General features: G+C 38.5%; 1 protein-coding gene across 1 annotated transcript in view; it reads left to right on the plus strand.

Moving 5' to 3' along the window:
• Positions 1-24,528, plus strand: part of CRACR2A (calcium release activated channel regulator 2A) — a 47,058-nt gene that overhangs the window by 18,685 nt on the left and 3,845 nt on the right. The window contains exons 7-17 of the mRNA XM_054627994.2: positions 2,929-3,116; positions 5,007-5,078; positions 7,253-7,298; positions 8,108-8,199; positions 8,942-9,266; positions 12,832-12,964; positions 14,927-15,008; positions 15,921-16,035; positions 17,736-17,837; positions 22,409-22,485; positions 23,426-24,470. Of these exons, the coding sequence (XP_054483969.2) occupies positions 2,929-3,116; positions 5,007-5,078; positions 7,253-7,298; positions 8,108-8,199; positions 8,942-9,266; positions 12,832-12,964; positions 14,927-15,008; positions 15,921-16,035; positions 17,736-17,837; positions 22,409-22,485; positions 23,426-23,516 (1,323 nt within the window). The 3' untranslated portion in view covers positions 23,517-24,470. The remainder of the gene's footprint in view (positions 1-2,928; positions 3,117-5,006; positions 5,079-7,252; positions 7,299-8,107; positions 8,200-8,941; positions 9,267-12,831; positions 12,965-14,926; positions 15,009-15,920; positions 16,036-17,735; positions 17,838-22,408; positions 22,486-23,425; positions 24,471-24,528) is intronic.

Raw genomic sequence — 24,528 nt, forward strand, 5'->3', positions numbered from 1 at the left:
ACCAGCCTAGCCTATTTATTTGAGTGCTTTACTCAGTGTAGTTAGAGGCACTGGTTTTCTGCGTGTATTTTTCTGATTTCTAATGAGCCTCTCAGAAAGTGACTCTCATCTTTACCCAGATCTGTTTTTATAGTACCATGTCCCCACTCATTTTCTGGTATTGCTTTTCATTCACTGAGATACCCATGTGTGGTATCTAATGCTTGCCTTATTCAGAGGTCTCTTTCACTTTTGCCTCCTCCTCTGGCATGGAAATATACTTTGATAATTAAATCTCTTCTTGCAGACAGTGAAGGTAGCTTGATTTAGTTATGACTTCTATGCTTGGTTGTATGAGAGAACCTCTTCTCACAAGGGAGCAACACAAATGCTTTTTTCCAAACTTCATTAATAAGTCTCTTTTTTTTTTTAAATTTGAAATACAATGTAGTTGTTTTTGTGTTGGAAATCATTAATAAAAATATGAAAGGGAGCTTTCAAACCAGATGAGCTCTGTGTTGTTTCCTCTGACATAGCCAGAGGGATTTTCCCTTATGAGGGTTGTCTGGCTGGCATTGTTCCTCAAGGGACGTCAGCTGGAACATCTCAGGAGGAGGCAATGGGGACAGAGGATATCCAGCATAACCTCTAGGGCACAGAATCTTGTGTGAGAGAAGAAAGCAGGTGTGGAACAAGTGAAATGCAGGGGAGTTATTGGACTTCTCACATAAAATGCTGGGTTCTGTGCTGATGGCAGCCACTGAGGAGCACGATCTTGGAATTGGGAAAGAGATGCATGAAAACATGGATCAGTAGCACTCAAGTGCTATATAACTGCCTTATGGCACTGTATAAATTTTGCATCTTTCACATGCTGCTGAAATAAATAGGGAGAAAAAAAGAATATAAAAACTACAGAAAGGATGCTGAGCTAAGAACAAGGGATTGCATGGAGGGTGCTCAATGTGTGTGTCTTTTGGGGACACCAATAAATGTCGTCATCAACAGGTCATTTGCCTTTGATAATCCCAGATCTTTATTCAACTTAAACTTGATTTTCCTCTCATCTTTGTCAAAAAAAGAGAATATGCACCATTAACTACTGTGTCTGTGCTTGACCTGTGGAATGGGTTAATTCTCTCTGCTACTTAGATTTTCTTAAACATGTCTATGGGCCATGAATCTTTTCCCCAGCAGTTTCCATCTACCAGATGAACGTAGAAGCCAATTTGCAGCTCCAATAAGCAGCTAGAAGCTATAGGATCTATGCCATTCTACCACCAGCTGAGCATTCCCTAGTGAGTTATTGTCTGTATTGTGAGTTGTTCAGATGAAGGCTTTAAAAATAGTGTTTGGCATTTCTCAAAGGATTGTACCCTCAAAGGGTAAAGTGGAAGAAGGGAGCTTTGTATTGCTGTGAAACAATCCTTTCTCCTCTTGTTGTGTTCTGCGTTTTACACATTATATTATTGTTTTTCTGACAAGAGTGAGCACCAGGATTTATAGCAAGTATTTCTAACATCAGCATAAATGATTCTGGGAGCAGATGTTGGCTACCATTGCAGTTACATTTTCAGAACAGTCTCTCTATAAGTTTTCAGATGGCCATACTGTTCTCTAAGTGAGGTTTTTGTCTGCAGCTTTTTGCTCCTTAGATTTTTTGAAAGTTCATCTTTGTATGGTCACTTTTGGCTTCTCCCAAAGCCACTCCTCTGGATGAGTCTTGTCTTAAGTACCTGAAGCAGCTGATCTTTTACTTCTAATGGGTAACTTTGTTGTTTCGATGAGCAGAAGCAATATTCAGGAACTGATGTAATCTATCCATGTAAGCCAACCTTGTTCAGCAGTAATCTAATGCCCAGCCAGTGTTCCATGGGAAATGTGAGCCTGCTGAGGCTACAGTTCAGCAAATACATTAAGCTGCTGCTGCTAAGTGCTCCCACTCTACACGTGTTCCTGACTTCCCACAGTCCAGGCTAGAAAGTATTTTCTGCATTTATTTTTACCTGGGCCTCATTCAAAACCAAGACTGCAACAACAGCAGTGTTCTAGGGTAGGAACTGACTGGAAGAGCTGGGTGAGGACAGGTTTTGGTTGGGTGAGCTCTGCTTGTTGGGATGGGCAAAATGAGAGTTCAAACATTGTTATGTCTCAGATCTGAAAGATTGAAATGGTATTGTAATGCACCAAGGATGTTTTACAGTCCTTAAAATGAATACAGAAAAAACAAAACAAAACAAAAAAAAAACCCCGAAAAAAACTTTTGTATTTTAAGGTCAGCAATGCTTTCCCTAATATGAAGTTTTGCTCTGCTGTCTAAATTGGCTCAGTTAGCCAGGGAGAAGCAGGTAGAACTTCTTTATGTACCTGAAGCCACTATTGTCTATTGTTGCTTGTTTTACAGGGAGGTTGTATCTTTCCTTTGATGTACATTGGAGAGGGAGTAAAAAACTGAATAAAAAGGCTCTAATTCACACTTCTTGGCAGATGTGTCTGAGGTGGCAAAAAGGTCACTGCTTGTTCATATTGCTGGGGATGGGAAGGTTTATCAGCTATCAGATTTAAATCTAGCAGTTTTTAGGTAGATCTCTGAATCACTCTGTGTAGACCTGATCTTTGTGGAAAATGGTCTAAAATATCAGCTTAATGCTGCTAATGTGAATATCAGCTTAATGCTGCTAATCTGCTCTGTAGCACCTTTTTTATGGTTTGTACTGGTGTGTTCTTGAGCTGGATAAAATTCAGTCATAGAATGGAATGGCTTTGTTTTTGTGTAACATAATTATGTCTGTACAAAGATCAGTGGAAGAGCACCATATGTATTTTATTCATTTTTTGGCTTTGAAATAGCTCCCTGCTCAGCTAACCTCTAAGACCCAAACTGAAATCCTCAAAACCAAGAAGCCTCAATCAGCTGTAATGCTTTCTGTTCTCTTTTCTTCCACCCAGTTAGAGCATCAGTGTACACAACTCCTCAGTGGCAAAGAAGAAACCAAAGTAGAGAACACCAAGCTGAAGCTGACTAACCAGGAGCTGCTGAGAGAGCTGGAGAGAACATCCCATGAGCTAAGCCTGGCTCAACAACAGCTACAGGTGCTTCAGGAGGAGGCATCAAGGCTCCATGAGGAGAAGGAAATGTAAGTGTCCAGCTGCAGCAGTTCTTGTGCACTTGCTTGGTGTGCCAGTAAGCCCCCTCAGGGTACCCAGTGCTGTCAAAAGCAGAAACCACTTGCAAAGCTGAGTGCAGTTCTAGCTGCTTTCCCCCAAGTAATTCAGCATGTTTTCTGTAGCATATCTGGCTTCTATGGAATCTTTTGCTAATTTTGTGTTCAAAATGTCAGTGTTCTCCCCACTGTCATTGGTTGAGGATATTTGGAATTAAAAATTAAATTAAAAATCCATGTAGTGTCTTGGTTTTGAGATACCAATGGAATTCCTTATGGAAATGCCTTACAGTTGTGGCACATGATGCTTCATCCTACTCAAAGCTGAGTCTATCTGAAACTTGCTTCTCAGAATGTACTCTGTCTGAGATACCTAGGATCTTCTTTTTTTCCTTCATCAAAAGTGAGCCTAGTAAGGACAGCAAGATAAAATTTAGCTTATCTCAATTCCCACAACTCTTTGTGGCAATTCAGAACCATAATTTTGGGGTTTCCCGGTCAAATGTTGAAGGTTTTAGATTCTGACTCCAAATTATAAAAAAAAAAAAAAATCAAGAAGAAATATTTACAGTTCATATTTTGAGGGATAAAAATGACTTGTGACAGTTTGAGCTACCTGTCTTGCTCCAGCCTTCTGCACAAAGCAGAAGAATCATTACTCTGAGGCTGTAATTGGCAGAAATGTTCACTCAAGTCCATTTTAAAGAAAATGTTCAGGGATCTGAACATGAGAAGCCTCTCATTGCCAATGGAGGGCACATGAATGACAGATGGACCTGCCCACTGCAGCAATGAACTATATAATTCAGAGCTGTTGCTGGTTGACATATTTCAGGATAGAGCAGAACATTAGTTCAAATGTCACATTATTTTTCTCTTAAGCTTTGTGCCAAGCTCTATTAAGTTATCACTTCTTTAATTTTTCTTGAGGGCAAAAATAATTAACTTTGTTGATAAATTAGTGTTAAAGAATGGCCACTGTGATTAGAATTTTTAGGTTTGTGTGTTTGATGTGTGTTTTGGAAGTAGACAGTAGAAATACTCCTCCTCAAGGTGGTTTGTTTCCTCTTTGAGGCCTCTCTTTTCAGATCCAGAGCAAAGACTATGGAATGATCTGATTTAAAAGCTACAAAGGAAATCTGCCCAGTGGTCAGACTGCTGAATAATACTACTGCACTTACAAAGCACTTTGGATTCAATAGTGGTTTATGGAATTAGAGCTCAGCCCTACTCAACTGCATCTGCAGTGTTGCTTTAAACATCTGTGTCAGTCTGGTAAGACTTGAGCTGTTGAAGCAGGTGTAATGTTCAGACAGTGCACAGGAAGAACTTGAGGCTTCACTGAAAGGCGAAAGAAAACCATTAAAGGCCAGACACCAAATCGTGTTAAATCAAAGTAAATGGTGTTAAAATGGCTGCATAAGTGTCAAGAATTGGAAAGAAATTGTAGGGATTGTAGATGTGAGAGCCTGACATATGGTTCCTGCAGCAGGATAAGCTCTAATTTTGGATAAAATGTCACCTGTTTTTTAGTGGCTATAACTGAGAAGTATTTTAGCAGTGTATCTGTTCTGAATGCTCCAAGTGCCAGTATCAACATATATTAAACTCTCTGGATGAAGAAATTAAAAAGCAATATTTTTTGAAAAAAGAACCTCTACTCCTTCCTCTGCTAACTTGTACTGCTGTGCTGCTGTGGGCCTTATACTGAATAAACTTCTTTAAAATATTAACCATTCATGCAGAACAGAATCTACAAGTTTGAAGAAGCTGAGGTCTCAAATGTAGATACCCCTAGGGGGAAGCATTTTAGCAGTGTTCTTACCATAGATAGAAAAATTTTTTCTTTTTTTTTTTTTGCAGGGAGGTGTACCGGGTGACAGAAACCTTACAGAGAGAGAAGTCAGGACTTTTGAAGCAGCTGGATTTTTTAAGGTAATGTTGCTCTTCCAAAAACTCTTATATAATTCTAAAGAGGTCCATTAAAGTATGAAATTATGTTGGGATATGTAGTGAGTGTAGGTGTCAAGGTGTTGACAGTGGGGTGCCACAGAGCAGCCTCTGTGCCAGAGAGAAGCCAGGGCTGCCCTGTCACAATGGACACAGCACAGGCCACAGTGGAGCCCCACAGCCCCCATGTGCTTCTGGGAAAGCCTCAGTAAGAAAGGGTGGAAAACAACGCAGCAGCTGGGAGAGAAGAGAGAAAAAAATATGTGAGAAAGCCCTTCAGACACCAAGGTCAGTGAAGAAGGAGGGGCAGAAGGTGCTCCAGGCACCGCTGGAGCAGAGTCCCTTGCAGCCTGTGCAGAGTCCACACAAGAGCAGGCTTGTGGCAGGAGCTTGGTCCATGGAGAGGAGCCCAAGCAGGGGCTGGTTTTCTGGCAGGAATTGTGGCCCTTGGGGGACCCAGGCTGGAGCAGTCCATTCCTGAAGGATTATTCTCCTTGGAAAGGATCTGTGCTGGAGTTGTGAAGGACTATAACCAGTGTGAGGGAACTCACACTGGAGCGAGAAAACTGTGAGGAGGAAGGAGCCGCAGAGAGAAGCTGTTATGGGCTGACCACAAGCCCCACTATTCCCCATCCCCTTGTGCCACTCAGGATTGGTTAAGGCGGTAGAAGAGCTGAGGGTGTAGGAGTGAAGTTGAGCCTGAGAAGAAAGGGGATTGTGGAGAAGGTGATTTTAGTTTTGTCTCAATTTCTCATCATCCTACAGCTGAGTCTGTTTCATTTGTAATGGGTAGCTGGTAAGTAGCCTTCTTGTTTTTATCTTGGCCCACAAGCTTTTCCATGTTATTATCTTCCCTTGTGGTGTTGAGGAAGGAGAGTGAGAGAGTGGCTGGGTTTACATCTGGCAGCCAGTCAATGTCAACTGCCACAGGATAATGACACAGAAATAGCAAAAATGGTTACAAAAGACTCTTAAACAGTTGGTTCTTGCATAGAGTAGAGGGCAGCACACCTGAAAGATATGCTTCATTTTGACAATTCAGAGCTGTAGGACAATCTCCTTTCCAAAAGTCAAATGTAAAACAGAGCAGCACTGATCAGCTCTAATTCTGAGGAAGAAGCCTGGCTGCAGGAGCTTGCTGAAAGGCTCTGCTGCTTCTCAAGTGCTGGGAGTTGAGCCAAAATGAAGATTATTTCCCCAAAATATTTGTAAAATGATTCCAAAATGTACATAGCTAACATTCCTTTATTGATAGACTTCAAATTTGGAGCTGTGTTCAGCCACCTGTAGCCCTCTTTTCAATGTGAAGCAATGTTGGGTTTTGTTTGCTCAGTGGTCAGTCACTCTGGGCTGTAGGTTGCACCTTCCTCTAGGTCTTCATTGTCTGCATTTCCTTCAGGAGGCCTCATTTTAAAGTTGCCTAAAAATTTCACTTGAGGCTTGAGGCAAGGCTCTTATTTTGCAGCATGTGTTTTCCATAGGCCACTCTGTGATCTTGCCTGCTGCAAGTTTTGGGGACATAGATGGAAACATCTGGCAAGAGAGGTTTTTTTCATTCACCCTGGCTGCTCAGTCTCTCCTGTGGCCAGGCCAGCAACAGATGGAGACAATAGATGATGTACTAAGCAGGTGTGCTGTCAGATCTGATCAGAGCTTGCTGATTGCCTGGGGTATCTGTTTCTTGACACTTTCATTGTTTTTGCACAAAGGATGGAAGATGGATGTTTTCCTAGGGTGACTTTTCTGTGGCAGTTGCAATTGCCACAATAATTGGCTTTCACAGCTGTCAGCAGATGAACAAGAGATGGTGTTCATTGCACCCTCTCCACATTAAGAGGTCATCTTTACCGTGAAAATCATTAAAAATTCTAATTTATGGTACGTGAAGGCATATTGACCACAACTGATTTCTATGTGTTAAGGCATTTGTTTAGATAAAATACAGGAAGAGATCCAGATCCCATCTGGCTTTAATCAGCATAGCCCTGCTGGAGAATCAATAGTCCAGGCAAGAAAGTGGCTGAGGTGAGAATATAAATAAAGGGTGATGAAAGGTTTGCACTGCTAACTGTCCAGTCTGTCTGTTAGAGTGGAGTAGAAAAGTCAGCAGTTCTAAATACTTGGCTTCAGTGTTTCTTTTGTTTGTATTTTCTTTGCAGAGAGAGGAACAAACATCTCAGGGATGAACGTGACATATTTTTGCAGGTAACCAACTATTATTTTCAAACCCAGTGTTGGGCAGACACAAATGAGAACAGATTCAAAAGAAGGGGAACAGAAGGCTGTGCAGGAGATGGACTTTCATGCCCCTTAAATCTTACCCTGTTCTTAATTTGTATTGTCGTCTTTTCTCACTTGAAAATAAGATTTTTTAATTTGCTAAACAATTTTAAGAGTTGAGAATTATAAATTTGGAGCTAATCTCTCTGAAGAGAGATTAATGTGTTTTAGAAGAAACAAAGGATGCAATCATGAAAGGAGCAAATAACCTAAAAATGGAACAATTAAATGTGTTAATTTACCCAGTCAAGAGTCGGTAATATCCTGACGCATTTATACAACAGTACAATAGCTGGTGTACCTGAATCAGTACCTGAGTACCTCAGTACCTGAGGCTGGGGTAAGAGCAGATCCTATTAACTTTTTAAGCAGCGGCCAAAAATGGACTCCTAAGATCTTCTAGAAGTACCCTGGTGTAAGGAGACTAAGGCCATTTAGTTTATATTTGCTTGTGTTCTTAGTCTACAAGAAGCTGCTCATGTAAAAAAAAAAAAATTACTTTTTTTTCCATAACATTGTGCTGTTTTATTTACAAAGCAGATGCATTTTTGCAGGATATGGAATTTCCTGTTCTGATTGTTTATCAATTAGAATTCTGAAACATTTATACCTCTAGTACTTCTGCTTTTTTTTTCTTTCATTTGCATTGCATTATTTAAGTATTTGGAATGAGGGTAGTTAACCATAACGAGCACCAGAAGTAAATCAGTAAGAAGTATTCTGTATTTCTGCAGAAATGCAAAACAACTGTTCCAAAAGCCAGCTGGAAGCAGAGATCAGGGTCTATCATTGGGAAATACATAGAGGGCAAGATGCAGCCAAACAGGTAGGAGCTTTTTTTCACGTGTTCCCTGTTTGAGTATGATGAGGCTTATAGAAAGAAGATGTGGAATGCTTCCTTTCTGATACTTTTGAACTTTTCAAAGAGTGTATTTCTTAAGTGTCTGTCACTATAAGATTACTGTACTCATTAAGAAATTCGAAAATGAAAAACCAAATTTTAACATAAAACAAGTGTGCTGTCTGCAAAGACAAGAGATTTCCCCACTGTGGATGGCTGTAGGCTGGGAGACACAAAAACTTGCCCACGAGCACGAGCCTATGTTAATGTGGTACAATTCTGAGTCTCCACTTGGACTTTTTTTATCCATATTAAGCAAACCCACGTCCATCCTATCTACTAAAAAGAGAATCAGATTGCACATAGAAATGATCTCTCTTGGGTGTTTCTTTTATTCCTCCAGAATAGGAGGGAAGGTGGGAAAGGAGAAAACCACAGTAGAGAAGCTTACTTTAGCTCTTCTATGAGATTAGAATTGATGTTAATCTAATATTTTCCATTCTGGTTCAGGTTTCTCCTGTAAGTTATTAGCTTTCCCCATGATGCTTATAATTATCAATATATATACACATAGTATGATGAGCTGACTTTTCAGCAGACACTGGAATGACTCTGCCTGCTGTGACTAATCAAAAACATGGGAGATTAAATTCAGTTATTCAGATTAAATTCAGAATCAAATAGCAGGTCCATTATATTTTTGTGATACACTTCTTTCTCTGTCTAGCCATTCATTTGAAGAAGATGATATTTTCAGTATTTCAAAGAGAAGGAATTCTGCTGGACTGAATGGAGGTCTCTCTGAAGAGCCTGATGCTGGAGTCACTGGAGGAATGCCTAAAACATCACATCTCCAAAGAATAATATCAATTGAAGAAGATCACCTACCCCAGCTTCTTGACAGGCTGGTTGATAAGCAGCTGAGCAGATGGACTGGAGAAGATGAAGATACTTTTGAGACAGAAATGAGTAACAAATCCAGAGAGCAATCAATGGAACATTCATCATCATCTTCTAGAGAGCAGCCTGTAGGGAAGGAAACACTGTCAAATGTAAGAGGACAAAGGAGATCTCACCTTGAGTAGAGTGTGAAGTTGTGGGTCCTGTGATTTAAGGAGAATGTGGAGGTCCTTGAATGCATCCAGAGGAATGCCACAAAGCTGGTGGGAGGGCTGGAAAGTATGTCCTCTGAGGAGTGGCTGAGGGCTCTGGGTTTGTCCCAGTTTGCAAAAATAGGCTGAGGGATGACTCCCTTACTCTCTGCGGCTTCCTGAGGAGAGGAAGGGGAAAGGGAGGTGCTGATCCCTTCTCCCTGGGATCCAGCAATAGGATGTGTGGGAATAGTTCAAAGCTGCCTCAGGGGAGGTGCAGGCTTGACATCAGGAAGCATTTCTTTAGTGAGAGGGTGGTCAGACACAGGAATGGGCTTCCTAGGGAGGTGGTCCATTCCACAAGTCTGTCAGTGTTTAAGATACTTTTTGATAATGCCCTTCATAACATGCTTTAACTTTTGGTCAGCCCTGAAGTGGTCAGGGAGTTGGACCAGGTAGGTCCCATCCAACTGGAACTCTTCTGTTCTATTCTGTTCTGAAGGACCTTGGATGCCATGAGGTGGTGTCATATGTTAATGTGTTATACCTAGAATCTAAAATTATTTGGTTTTCTGTCTTTAAGTTGAAACATGACAAATTAAGCCATTGCATGAAGTGGGGGATGAAAACGTATTGCAGACAAGTGCTGAAGGTGCAAAGAAGGGAAACTCAACCTAAAGGAGTGGTAACTGCAGACAATGTGTGCATAGATATACATTTGAAGGACTGCTTAGGGAAAGTGAAGTTAAGCCTTGTAACAGAGGATGGCAGAAATTGTCTGTGGAAGGCAGAAATCGTCTTAAAAAATAAGTGTTATTTAAAAAAATTGGTTGTTTGGCTTTGTTTGTTTTTTTTTTTTTTTTTGCCTCAAGGTGATATTTCTCATATTCTGATACTTTTGAGTCAGCTTTGGTAGCTGTTACATTATCTGAGGAATAATGAGTGGATTATCATGACTTTTTAATTATCATTGAAAATACTTTTATTTAGCAAATGGAAATCCTATATTTTTTCAGCTCTAGCTTGTATATGTGTGTTAGCAATTAATTCACCATTCAGTAATAATCCTTAAAACAGTATGCTGGAAGGTACATTTCTGTGGAGTATAAAGTTCTTTTTGCACTGCTATTTCTTCAGAGCTAGCTGTGCTTGTTTTCCAATTTTAGAATCATTGTTAAGGATTACTCATTTTTAGATTCTTGAAGCACATATTAAAAAGATTAAAGTATAGGAAAAATTGGTTTGCTTGGTCATAATTATATGGTTCTTTTAGAAGAAGCAAGCATATCTTAAAAATTATGATAGAATTATGCCATGGTTACATAATAATTTCTAAGTGGTACCTTTTAATAAGTCATTGAGGGTACAGAAAAGAACCTCATAGTTTGAAATTCTTTAATTCAGTGCATGCTTTTTGCTTGCTGTATGACTTACTTTGTGTCACATTTTCAAAGCATGGCATCACTGGACATTAGGATGACAAAAGCCAGGTAGGTCATCCTATCCAGCTAGGACAAGCCTGTAGGAATATATTCAATACCTGAAGGAATCCTAATGGAAATTAAAGCAGGATTTTCTGTTCAAAACTTCTGCATGAGATTCACTTTCAATATGGAATATGAACCATTATGTTTATATGTATAATCTCCCACATTTGTGTTAAATGTACAAAAGCTAGGTGTGCTACTTTACCTGGCTACTTTTTTTATAAAGACTACTCAAAAGACACATCTAGGGAAGACTTTTTCAGACTGCATTGTAAACTAAAATAAATTATCATCCTACTGCTATTCCATTTTCCCATCAGCACTTTGTTGAAGCAGACTATGGAGTAGCTTATCCCCTAGCATAGTGTTCAGATGCAGATTTGTAATCAAGTTTAATTATTAAGGTTATTTTCATGATACATCTCAGTGAAAAATGAATTCTTATGTTCTTGTGTTGGGAATGGAGCTGAAGGCCTCTGGGGTCTTTGAGTCTTAGTGCTACTGGAGTATGAATGTCCACCAGGGACAAAGTATTTCAGGTCATGTAGTCCATATATTTAGCTATGGTTCTCAGAAGCACTGTGTTAATACTGCCAAGCTGGTGATTGTATGTTAGCTTGTTTTATTTCCCAGAGCACACAGACTAATAAGCTGGGAATGGTTTTCATCAGGACTGAGAATGTGCTTTGTATAAATGCGTGCTACTAGTAGCCTATAGTTGCTGTGGGGTTTGGAATTTTAATAGAAAAGGAAAATAAGAAACCTTTCTATAATTGTGGTGGGCTATAAGCCCAGCTCATGAAAGAAACATGTATTTTTTGTCCCCAAAATTTACAGAGTGAATTTTTTTTTTTTCACATGAAGGGAGACAGCAGCTCAAGCCTTTGTTGTTTGGGTTTTTTTTTCCATCAAGAGCAGCTCTCTATTTCTTCTTCTTTCTCTAAGACTTCTGTATATTTGTAGAAAACACTTCCAAGTGTAGACTTCAATATCTCATTCAAAGGACTGTTGGGCAGTGAATTCAGTTTTGATGTCTTCATGAAGACATGGATCGATCCTGCACATCAAATGACTGGCAGAGGGCCTTCCCCTCCTTCCCCTCCTTCCCCTCCTTCCCCTCCTTCCCCTCCTTCCCCTCCTTCCCCTCCTTCCCCTCCTCACAACCCGCACCATAACAAACTAATGTCAGGACCATCCATGATCTTTCTCTCCTTCTGCAGCATTGAAAGCAAAACTTTCTATATCCCTCTTCCTTCAACTTTACACAAAATAGAAGAGACCAGTAAGAGACCCTGCAAACCAACTGGTGCTACAAGTGCTTCCCTAAGCAACTCCTGATTTACATACAAAAGAATGATGACCTACTTGATAGAGGATATAAATATTCTCTCCAGCATCCACTTAGCTTAGCCTGCAGTAAACAGAACCTGGATAAGCAGAACAAATTGTTGTTCCTTCTGCTTAAAAAGCGAAATGACAGAAACATAGCTGAATGTTTACAGCCTGATTAACTGGTCTAATTCTCTGTCTGTGTCTTTCCTCAATGCTTCTCCCTGTAATGTTAAACAGATGTAGAAATGCAGTAATTGGATGGAAGTTCTTGGCTCTATGGTGGTAGCAGAGAGAAGAATCTGGTAGCATAAGCAAAAAAATTATGACTTTGCTTCTGGTATCTAGATGAAGATGTGCTGCTTCCTCTGTGACACTGATATAGAATGAAGCTACTGAGCAGAGCTGTGTGAAGCTTTATAAATTTTGATTTGTGGCCATGAACATAAACTGGTTTATTTTGTCAGTTTAATGTAAAGGTTCATATTCAGTACACTTCCAGAGCTCAGTGCAAATCACTGCACTTTGGATGATCTGGAATGATGCATGACAAACACCTGAAATGCTGAGTTATTTTAAGAAACAGAATATTGCTTCATGAGTAATGAAGGATAGGATAAAATCTATTATTTTCCCCATATCAGCCTTTAACTGGAGAGGCAACATGATTAAAAGAACAGTTGGAGGCTAATTTTTGCTCTTACTTGAAGGAGGAGAGAATAAACTCTGTTCCAGAACGCTTATTCAAGATCGTTTTTGTGGGCAATTCGAGTGTTGGAAAGACTTCATTCTTGAGAAGATTTTGTGAAGATCGTTTTTTCCCAGGCACAGCTGCTACTGTAGGTAAGTTTAACAATACAACTATTGTTATTTTTGTTCTGACAGTACTTAAGATTTTCTACTGAGATCAGGCCTTGTATAATAAAACAGAAACATACAGCTGTTGTAAAAGTAGGACATGCAAAGTAAGTTCTCCTAAACTGGAAAGCTCATAATTGATGGAGAAGTTTCAGAGTAGATTCTGTACTGAAATCCTGGCCAGCAGTGAGATAAATCAGAAAAAATCTACTGATTTCTGTGAAGCTAGAATTTCCTTGTAGATCTCACAGTTCTGAAGCACATATCCTGTCCTCTGGACTGCAGTGTACTAACAATCCCACCTTCATATCTCATTGCTATCCCTCTAAGTAATCTGATTTTGTTTTATAGAGAAAGTAGAATATCTGAATCACCTATCATTTAGCATTATACTAATCACCAAAAAAATATGTCAGACCATGTTTCGAATGCCAAAATTTTCAAAGCCTACCTTCTTACCTTGCCTAAAATTGTAGACCAAGCTTTCCAAAGTCAGACTCAAAATCAAGGTACAAGAACTCAAGTATAGGTTCTTGCAATGCAGCTGGATTAAATGACCAGATTCTTTATGCTTAGCCTGTATTGAGACCTTACTTATTCTGCAGCATATATGAAATAAGACTTACTACTTCAAGGTGAGCTTAGTAATGTCCTAGTTTTTCACTGACTGTATCTTCATTAACTGGAATGAGGGCTTGGACACCTATCTGAAATTGTCCATGTATCCTATTGATCTAAAAGCTGTGTCCTGTCCATGTTGTCCTGTAATTGGCTCATACACTTCTCTAGACTCTGAGGTCTTACACAGTGTGAGCAATTTTCCAGAGGAAAAACACAAGAATGAGTCTGAACTCTTTCCTCTTTTGGCTGGTCATCCAGAGTTCTTGCAAAGAAAATGGCAAAAAGACATTTGTCATAGCTTTGATTTAGTGTTCACATCAATGAGTTTCACAGGTGTGAGCTATGGCTGGCAAGGTACAAACAGTGGAAAAGTCAAGTGAACAATATGGAGAGAAGTGTTCTCAATGATTTTCTACAGAATAGTTGAAATTTCTTCCCTTGAGATACAAGCAATAGATATATTGTCCATACAGGTTTTTTAATTGCCTATTGAAGGAATCTAAGCAGGCACAGACGCTTCTCCATTGATGCCACTGGTAAAAATCCCATTTTTGTGGAAAATGGCCCCAAAGATACTGTTGCTGACCTACTGAGATCCCTTCTAACCTGAATTATTCAATGATTCTGGGATTTTATGATACAGTTCAATTTGATACCAAAAATATGTAGGTTGTCATTAGGAGGAGGTAGTGACTGATTAACATTTTAAACTCTAATTATTGTTATAAATATCCAGAAAATACGTACATCTTCAGAGGTTAGAGGAATTGGGAGAGGCTTAATTTAAAAGTTTAAATAAATGAATTTTTATGTCCACTAACCTAAGGGAATTGAGCTCATCTTCTACATTATAAATAGGAGAAGATGTTCTCCACATGTTCAGTCCACCTATCTTCATTTATCTTAGGTTCCACTGTTCCCTGTGCCATGCCTTGTGTTTTTCCCCTAACTGTGGAAGGCTCCCATGTGGTTAGCTCAGACTAAACTAACAGATTTCACACAACTGATGTCATACAGTCAATTCCAGGCAAAATGGCTTAGACTGTTCTGGACTGTCAGATGGACCATTGACTTGTGTTCTGTGATTTGGAAAGTGACTTATCTTGCATATTTTACAAAACTGAACTACTCTACTACCATTTGGTATTGCTGAAGGACTTGAAGCAAATAAAAGCTCTTGTCCTCTGATTGCTGGAGACTCTGGACATAATTTTTAATGCAGTGCCTATCTTTTTACATTCCTGGAATTGTTGCTATTTGCTGGATCCAGTTTTCACTGATCAAACAGCTTGTAAAGAGACAGCTCACCTTGCCTTTCTGTTGCAGGTGTGGATTACAACGTGAGAACTGTCACGGTAGATCACAGCCAGGTAGCGCTGCAGCTCTGGGACACAGCTGGCCAGGAACGGTGAGGAAGGGTCTCTTATGGTTCAACCCTGGGAGTCAGCCCAGCTGTGTAGCTGCTCCCTCACTCCCCCATCTGATGGGATGGAGGAGGGAATTGGAGGGATGGAAGTGGCAAAACTCCTTGTTTGAAACGAAGACAGTATGATGAAATTTAACTCCATGCCAGTCAAAACCTGTATGCATTTTAAGGTCTTCCTTGAATCATCTGTTTGAAGGTCATTAAGTGTGGACCTAATCCTGCTCTTGGGAGAGGAACAAATATAGGAACATTTCTAATAGAGCCAGTGGATTCACAGTTTAGCTCATTCCCTTGCAGCACTAATTAAGCTCTGAAAAGTTTAGTGCCGCACTGTTTCTTTAGGAGGAAGACTGATTTTAAAATGCACCTAGAATTATTTCTATATTAGAAAATACCTTAATGGATAAAAAAGATGAGTTTATTTTTTATTTTTTTTTTACTATAGCAATACCATTGTAGTAGAACTCCAGGATTTTGTAAGACTTCAGTGGTCATTTCCTTCCCCATCTCCTTACCTATTGTGTAACTTTCTAATAGTATTACTAAAAGCAAGGATGATAATGACAATCTGCATTTTCTATATGAAGCTTTGGAAAAAGGTCTCCAAAAACCTAGCTAGCTTTAGAAGAGCACTAAGTGAGGGGGAAATTTCTCCTCCAAGCTTAAAATGAAAGAGGTGAGAGAAGGTGAGATATGCAGCTAATTATCCTGCCTAACCCAGAATCAGTTAAAGAAGGCAGGGGGAGCTTTTCCAAACACTTTCTTTTAAAAAATACTCTTATTTTAAATTTTTTTTTCCAAATAATTTATTTGCCTTTGTATGGAGGAATTACTCTAAATTTGTCAGATTGTTGCTTCTGTTGAAGAGAGCTGTAACCCGATTCTTACTTGTAGGTACCGCAGCATCACCAAGCAGTTTTTCAGAAAAGCTGATGGTGTCATTGTGATGTACGACATAACAGCAAAAGACACATTCACAGCTGTCAAGCAGTGGCTGATAAGCATTGAGGTAACTTGATATAACTTGAAATCCAAACCCTGGTTTCAATCTCTATTTTTCTTCTGAACAAGGGCTGTTAGCAGGGTGAAATAGAAAGGACCGTGTTTCAAAAATGTCACAATTACATTTTTGCTTGTGAGTTTGGTCTGCACTGTTGCCAGTGAAGTTGGTTTTCATTTCTATCTCTATGAAAAAAAAAAAATCATAGTTCCAGGGTTTTAAGGACTTTGAATGAATGGTGGGAAAGTCCCAACATGGATTTCTCTGATTTCTCATGAAGGGAGCTTAGCTAATGACCCCCACTGGATCACTGCTAGCACTGAGAGGTGTTTTGGATCAGTGATGGTGGTCTGGTGATCACTGATGATCACTAGCATTTGATAACCAAGTGTGTAGCTCATGGAAAATAGAATATGTTGTGAACATAAGCCATAAATTTAGAACTATGTAATCTACATTAGTGCTGTGAAACTGCCTTGTGAAAGACAGTTCAGTTTTCTGGGGATCATCCTTTCAACCACTTGAAAAGGAAATCATAGTCCATATCACTGACTGACATCAATTAATTAAAAATTAAAACAAATTAATAGCCTAAGCAACGGAATTTGCTTGTGGCCAGAACAAAGAGTAAAAATAAAATTGAGGCAGCTGCCACAAAAGGCTGACTTGTAGCAAGAACGAAGTGTGACTGCCTGTTTGCACGCTGAAAAAGTAAGGGACAAATCAATATGCAAAGATCATTTAGTCTGATTTTATTGGGCATGTGCTCTGGTATAACACACTATTATTATAATATTTTTATATATATTATGATTATTATTATGATTATTATTATATACTATTATGTTTCCAGAATAGCCAAGAGCTGGCTTTGGGAGTTCAGATTAGGACTCAGTCATTTAAATGCCTCCAAACAGTCATAGTTTTTCCAGATATGAGTAGCCTTACTGAAGTACTATTAGCATGCATTTGGGAAGAACAGGCCCTTGCTAATTATATGATCTTAATAAATAAGTGGCATGTTTTAATTCAGTATGGTAAAAGCTAGAGGAGCATTGCTGATTTTGATTCAGAAAAATGGAATATTGTGGTCAAAACTTTTTTCCAAGCTCTAATAGTTCACTCTTCTTTACTAACTAATTTTTGTTTGCTGCAAACTATTGCTAAGTTGGACATACTGCCAAGTCCCTTTACTGCTGTAGCATTCAGCCCACCTAATGAAAGCACTCACTGTGATAATTATAACCCTTTTCAGAATGGATTTTGATTTCTGTCCATTCTGTGTATTTTTGGGGGCCTATTCTGTGTATTTCTTCACTATTTCGTGTAATTCCTTTGGCATAATAGCACCCAGGTGTTGCCATTATTTTTCCTGGCCATGTAATTAGAAAAGCAGTGGCTGTAAACACATAATATCTGAGCCTGTGTAGCATGGTGGTTTCCTCTCTCCCATTTTAATATAAAGTCTAATGAGCTTCTGTGCTGTTATTAGAAAAAATCCCAAGTCAGTGTAACCTTAGCATTATGTCTTTTTCATGTCTTTTATCCAACTTCAATTCCTGACATATTTGTAAGCAAAGTGGCACATACCTGGTTTGTGTGAAGTCTTAAATGTCTTGTTAGAGTGTGACATTCGTTAGCTTTTATCCTCTTAATCTGTGATCTTTTCAATTCAGCACTTCAGCTGAAATTTGCTGTTTATCCTGCAGGAGGCAACTGGGGAGAATGTGCCTGTTCTTTTGTTGGGTAACAAAACCGATAACGAAAAGGAGCGCGAGGTCCCGATGGGAATGGGAGACCATCTTGCAAAGGTACTGTGCTTTGGGAACTCCTTACAAGGCAAGAAGGTGAAGGTTTTAAAATGGAGTCTCAATGTTTCTAAATTCATAGAAATACAGATTAATCTTAGCCAGATAGGTATCTTTTAGGATTAGGAACCCATCACACTCTTCAATTCAGCTTTCAGTGATGTAAGTGCTGATAATTTTATAGTACTTACAACACTGCCTAGATAGAGAACACCCTAAAACCAAAGCAATCAAATAAAAAACCCTAAACCAAACCAAAAAGTGGGTGGAGAAGAAAAATATTTAAGAATTCAATCTCATTGTGTCTCGTTTCTCTTTGTTCTCTCTTTTTCTCTATTTTTTCCCTTGCTGCTTCTTTTTTCCTCCCTTTTCCCTGTGAAAGGATTCTTAACATAGAGATAATTTGGGGACCTTTTCTCCCTCCTACCTCCTGTAAAACCAAAGAAGACCATCTGTTACTCCTGTGGTAGGAGTAGAAAACATGTTTACTTTTAGTAACTTTCCATCAAGGAGATAAAATAAGTAGAGTTAACAGTCTGCATCTACCAGAGCACTGGTGATCCATGGGCATAATTTAAGCAATCAAGGGACTGCAAATACCAGATACTTGTTTATATTCTTGTGTACCATGCCCATCAATTTTCCCTTTGAATCTCTTTATACAGTGCTTATAGTTTGAACATGAATGCCTGCAGAATATTCATTTATTTAGAAGTAATCGAAATATTGCTGAAATATTCACCAAATTGGTAGGAATATACCTAAATTAAACAGTTGGCTGGATTTCACATATTTACCTCTTTTGCTTTTGATGATCGATTTACTGCCAGTAATAAAAAGGGTATTTTCAAAATTTGAAGGGCAACCAAATTGTTCTTCCAGGAAAGGTTGCTGCTAGGCACTTCTCTGTAAGGGAAAGAATTAGGGCCAGATCTCTTTTTATCTTATTTTGATTATTCATATAGCCTTTTGAAATTATACCTCCCTATTCAGGTTTGTGTCCATTATTTGGTTTTTGTCTGAGAGGATTATCAGCCTTGAACTTATCCCCCAAAGGATCTCCCTTTAGGAAATCAACTTTATTTTCTTGTGTGTGTGGAAATGCAGATAACTCTGAGGCTCTGGAAGCTAGGAGGGAGTCCAGGGTGAATCCTTCTGTGAAAAAAACAAGTGACACATAAATGCTAAATGGACAGAGAGTAGGTGTCTTGCATGTCATCTTGCTCTAAAAAAACTGCACTAGTAAAACAAAGATGAATCACTCTAGTATATAGAGCTCACAGCCCACCAGGCTATTAATTCTAACATGTCATGTAAGAAAATAAAATGTTTTGCATAAGTAAAACAAAAAGTTGTCAAATAAGATGGTTATAATCAAATGAATGGATCTGAATGACTCACTTGAATGTTTGAATGTGCTGCCTGAGATAGATAAGAGAAGGAGTGATTAATGGCAATGGATTAGTTGAAAAGTAGCATAGATATAATTAAATTATAATAATTTGCTTGCTGAGCTAATAATAACCATGAATTTTAATGAAATATTAATTCTTGCTAAATGGCCATGTAATTCCTGTGAAACCACTTACCACTGTCTCTGTTAGTGTATGCAGCTGAGTTACTTGTTTTGTGAATAATCCCATGAATTACTCACAAATGATCCCAAATACACAGGGCTAGGTGCTGAGCTGATACTAATTTGTATAGCCATATTTGGTGAAAACAAGCTCTTGCTGTGCAGAGTCAGTTTAGCCTGTTGATCCTGAAGTCCAACAGTTTTAAGGACTGTTTCAATGTCTCACAGGATGGGATTGGTTTTACCCAGTTTTTTCTATAGTCAGAAAGGAACATGTACTTTCAGGGGCCATTTCAGCCCAGCTGTATTAACCCTTCCTTTGCTTCAGTCCCACATCTTAGAAGCACTGTACTGTACTACAGCTTTGGTCAGAAACCCAAGGGCTCCCATTATAATGCCCTTGTCACATAACTTCTCTGCAAGGTGGGCAGCACAGTTAATTTTTAAAAGGAATAATGGCAGCCTGAAGGGAGTTATCATTTGAGAAGACTTGTAGTTCCAGTGTGTTTGTTATACCCCATGAAAAGGAAGAATGGAATGAGCACAGGGATTCTGGAAGTCCATTTGATTTGTTTTAGCAGAGGATCCAGAAGGAACACTCCATTATAACAGATTTCTCTGTAGCTTAGCTTGATTCAGTGATCAAGAATTCATATGAGCACAACAAGAGAGAGTATTCAGATCATATTGTGAGTGTCCAGGAACAGCCAATGTTCTGTGTGAGTATAGAAGTGTAAGCATTGCCAATTATTTAAATAAAATGCCTTCTGATGCAGGTGCTGCTCAGGCATGCTTATATCCACCTCATTTTATTTTGGCCCTGCATGTACTTCCTGAGCGATCTTAAATGGTCAATAAATCCTTATCTATCACTGTTCCCCAACTATAAAATAAGATAATAATGCCTTGTCTGCCTTGGCTTTGCAGAGTATATGTGCTTCATGGAATGAGGACTATTTCTGTGTATTCATACAGTGTCTACTTTGTCAACCTGTCAGTGCCATTCTTACACAAATACTGCTAATGAGGCAGCTATTCTCAGAGTGATGGTACTTTACAGGACAGAAAATTCCCCAGCTCCCTCTGGTAATACTTCATTTTCCTCTCTATTCTTTAGATGTCTGCTGATTTGTAGGTAATTTTTTAAAATGAAGTAATTGTCAGTGGTCTCCAAGGTTCAGTAGCTGATTCCTGGATGGACATGGATGGCATTTCCTAGCTTAATAATTACATGTGTCCTTCCTGCTCCTAGTTTGTGCTCCTTGTTTATTCTATCAATTAAATTCCTCCCTGAATCAGGGAAATGGCATGTTGTATTTCTAGGCTATCTCCTCTTTAGACAAGAACCTTTTTGCTAGACTGAGAGAATTAAGCACTCATTATCAATTGAGTTTAAATTGTTATCCTTCTGTCCAAGCAATTTGCTGAAAAATCCATTCAGATTCATGCCAGCATAAATGAAATTATCACTGACAGTTCTCCTCTGGTGACTCTGTTGCCTGTGGGGAAGATGTTGGTGTAGTATCATGCTAGACTGACATGAAATATCTATAAACTGACCACAGCAGGTTTTCTATTTGAATTGTGATCAGCTGAGCAGAAAGAGAGTGTAATCTTTATTTCAAGCTTCTGTTTGCATAGCTGGTAAGAAATTTGACCTGGCCAAATTTTATCTTAAAACTTTTCAAAGAAAAGCAAGAGAATCATAGGGTTGCATTTTTGCAAATGTTATATATGTTTAAAAATTGATAAAATGTCTACTCAACACTAACATTGCCTGATTTCTTCCTTCTCTGCTTTTCTGTGCTTATCTGGTCATCAATAAATTATTGCATGTTGTTCAATCTGGTTTTTCACTGGAACAAACAATATAACCATTGACAACATATACAAAACTGACATTGGATAAGTCTGAAGAACTTTTTTTAGAGCTGCCAAAATAAACTACTGTATTTATAGAATTCTTTTCCCTATTTTTGTCTCTAAAATTCCACAAAGATGACAGAAATTTCCAGAAGTTGTGCAATTCTGGAAGCACGGTATTTAGGAAAAAAAAACCAAACCAAAACAGAAATACCTCATCATCTTAATGGAAAGTTTTGAAAACTGAATTATAAGTGTCTTCTGAAAAGTGGCTAAATAATTATAAGTGCAGTAACCAGAGTTAAAAACAAACAAATGCAACTCTGCAGACATGATTGTAATTTTCTAAGGTACTGACTACTTGCTTGAATTTTAAGCTACTGCTATAAATAGCAATAAGACATGGAGACAAGTGAAAAATGAATAGAAATTTGAAATCTGGATGGGTAAAAGGACAGGTAGTAATACCACAGAGGCAATGTAGGTGACCTTCATTGTAGTAGGTTGTGAAAGTAGACAGATATCTATTTTGGAGGATAATCTGCCATTCCCTTTCAAACTTCTCTGCCATCAGAACTGCCAGGCCAGGCTCTTGTGCAGATGATCTCTTGCCTTTGCATTTATAAGACTTCAGCTGAAGGGCTGAGAATCTCTCCCAAGACTTGATCATTTATCCACTGTTCCTAATTACAAAGCTCCCAGGGGAGTACAAAACTGAAAGATGGAGGCTGACTGCAAAGAAAGTGCAGAAAAATTTCACAAGTACAAAAAGATGAAAGCAGATTTACTGGAATCCTTTTCACCTGTTTTGTCCAGCACTCAGTGATGTGGGAATTGCTTGATCAAGGGAAGTTCACAAGGCTTAGTGCCTTACAAGACCTGTTTTCATTTGAGCTCTTATATCAAAAGCTGTTCTACAGAATAAATATCTGCTAAGAAGCATATAGTTGTTATTTGTGAGGCACACTTGGACTTCTTTTGTTACTCTTTACTGTTAGCTCTAGAATTAAAGTCCTAAGATAATCTATTTCTCCTTCTTTATTTTCATATTTCAGTATATCTGTGCTGCTCTTTTTACAGCTGGAGTGAGACATTGTGCAAAAGTAATTGAAATGGTCTTTCTCTTTGATTGTAGGATTACAATTTAATTTTCTATGAATGCAGTGCATATTCTGGGTATAATGTGGAAAAGTCCGTGCTTCACTTAGCTAGGTAAGAAGAAAACACCAACAATGAGTTTTTTATGTGTCTGACTGCCCTGTAACTGATGACATTGTGAATTCTCTTTGTTTAACTAGTTATATGTTATATTATATTTATATTAGTTTTATATTTATTAGTTATAGGAACTCAGGGTGGTGAAATATTCATTGCTTTTAAACTGTTGTGTAGCCTGACCCTGTTGCTCTGACTGAGAGTTGCTCAGGTTCATAAAGATTTATGCTGGTGAAACTCTGTATAGATCCAGAAATATCTGGATTGTTGCTAGGAAAGCTGATGGCCTTGGCTGTTGTGATAATTCCTGCAAGAATTTCCTGAAGGTTTGCAGAAATATGCTTGAAAATGGATGCTGCTGACTCCTTGCAGCAGGACCTTGGGTATGCTTCCTTCTTCCCTCTGCTCATTACAGCTCAAATTCTGCTGTCTGCCTGGGGGCTGGGAGACAGGAAGAAGTGGATTTTTGAAGTTATATAAAGGCTAGAGGTAAAGATACAGGAAAATATGGTCCCTCTGAACTACTTACAGAGGTGAAGACACTGGTAATGAGTTGGCAAATCTCTAATATTGTTGCTGAAATCAGTGAAATTTTGTGAAAGTGTCAGTAATTGATAAATGTCTAGGCAGCCAGATTTGTTTTAGTTTTGTTCCAGCCTTAAAAGTAAGAAATGAAAGTCACTGTTTTGAGTCTGTGTAATATCCAAAAAATGTTAACAATCAGCACTAACTAATTTTTTCTAACTAAATGAACAAAGACAGTTGTGTGATGGGGCCACCCTAAATGTACTTTTTTGCTTGTTTGTTACTTCACAAAATTTTGTCATCTTCTGATAAATCTCTGGACAATTTTATACTCTTGGGAAGATGTTTTTTGTTCAATCTCTTGTGGGTTTTATTGACTTTTTTTCTCACAAATATTCTTTCTTTGCTCCAGGATTTTAAAAGAACATGAAGATAAAGTGAAAGAGAAAACCATCGTACTTCAATCTGATACAAATAAAAAGTCATGCTGTATGAGGCAATAAAATGCTGAGGCATGTTTAGACAAGTCATACATTTATAAAACACTACCTGGCACTAACAAATTTGCTTTTATCTTCCAAATATTTCTTCTCCTGTATTCTGACTGTAGGTGTAAGTGAAAGTTAAAATCTTTATATGATCTGATCTTGCTTTTATAAATATTGTCTTTGGTTAATTGACAGTGTATTTGGGGCAGTAACAATCTTTTATTCTGTTTGATGCCTACCACCACTGAATCCTGCTTTGTCAGGATTGTGGTAGGCTTGTAGAAGCTGCCACATTATTAATAAGAAGAAATAATTTTATGGGAAGAAAACTATTTTGAATATGAAGTAAATTCCTACTTGTGTGAATAACCCATCCTCTGAATACTGCTTATTTAATTTCTGTTCAGATCCTTAGATCCTGATTTTGTGCTAAGCTCTCTTTGCAATTTTTTAAAAATTGCCATTGGTGTAGTTGTTTGTAGTTCAAAACATGTTAAGGCTGACTGAACAGCTCTTTGTCTCCAAAAGTCTGTCACAGGAGGTGTCATAGAAAGTTTTGGAGGTAGAATTTTCAGAAACAGCAGATCTTCTTTTGAGGAAGATTTTGAAAAACTTACCAGCATTTAATGAGTGGAAAATCTCACCAAAATTCAGTGAGATATTGCTCTTTTAGCAATGCTAAGAAAAAATTCCTCCTCATGTAGCTAAACACATGACTGCTTTTTAAAAAGCAGCTGCCACACAACATTCCTCCAGGGCCTGATAGCACTGAGACACAGTTTACCCATGGGGGTGCGTTTTAGAAAATCATGGCCCACCCTGGATCATAAGAAACACAGATGTCAATTATCTTTGGAAGCTTTTGTGGAATATAAATGGAAATGAGAAATTGAGAGTGCATCACCCAGCCACCACATGATCAACAATTATTCCTGGTGGGATATGTCTTCACTGCATCCAGCTATTGTGGTAAGCATTTAAGAATAAGTATTCACAATGGTGAGCTTGTTGGGAAAGTAGAACCCAT

The sequence above is a fragment of the Agelaius phoeniceus genome, chromosome 2 (genome assembly GCF_051311805.1).
Source record: "Agelaius phoeniceus isolate bAgePho1 chromosome 2, bAgePho1.hap1, whole genome shotgun sequence".
Classification (NCBI taxonomy): Eukaryota; Metazoa; Chordata; class Aves; order Passeriformes; family Icteridae; genus Agelaius; species Agelaius phoeniceus.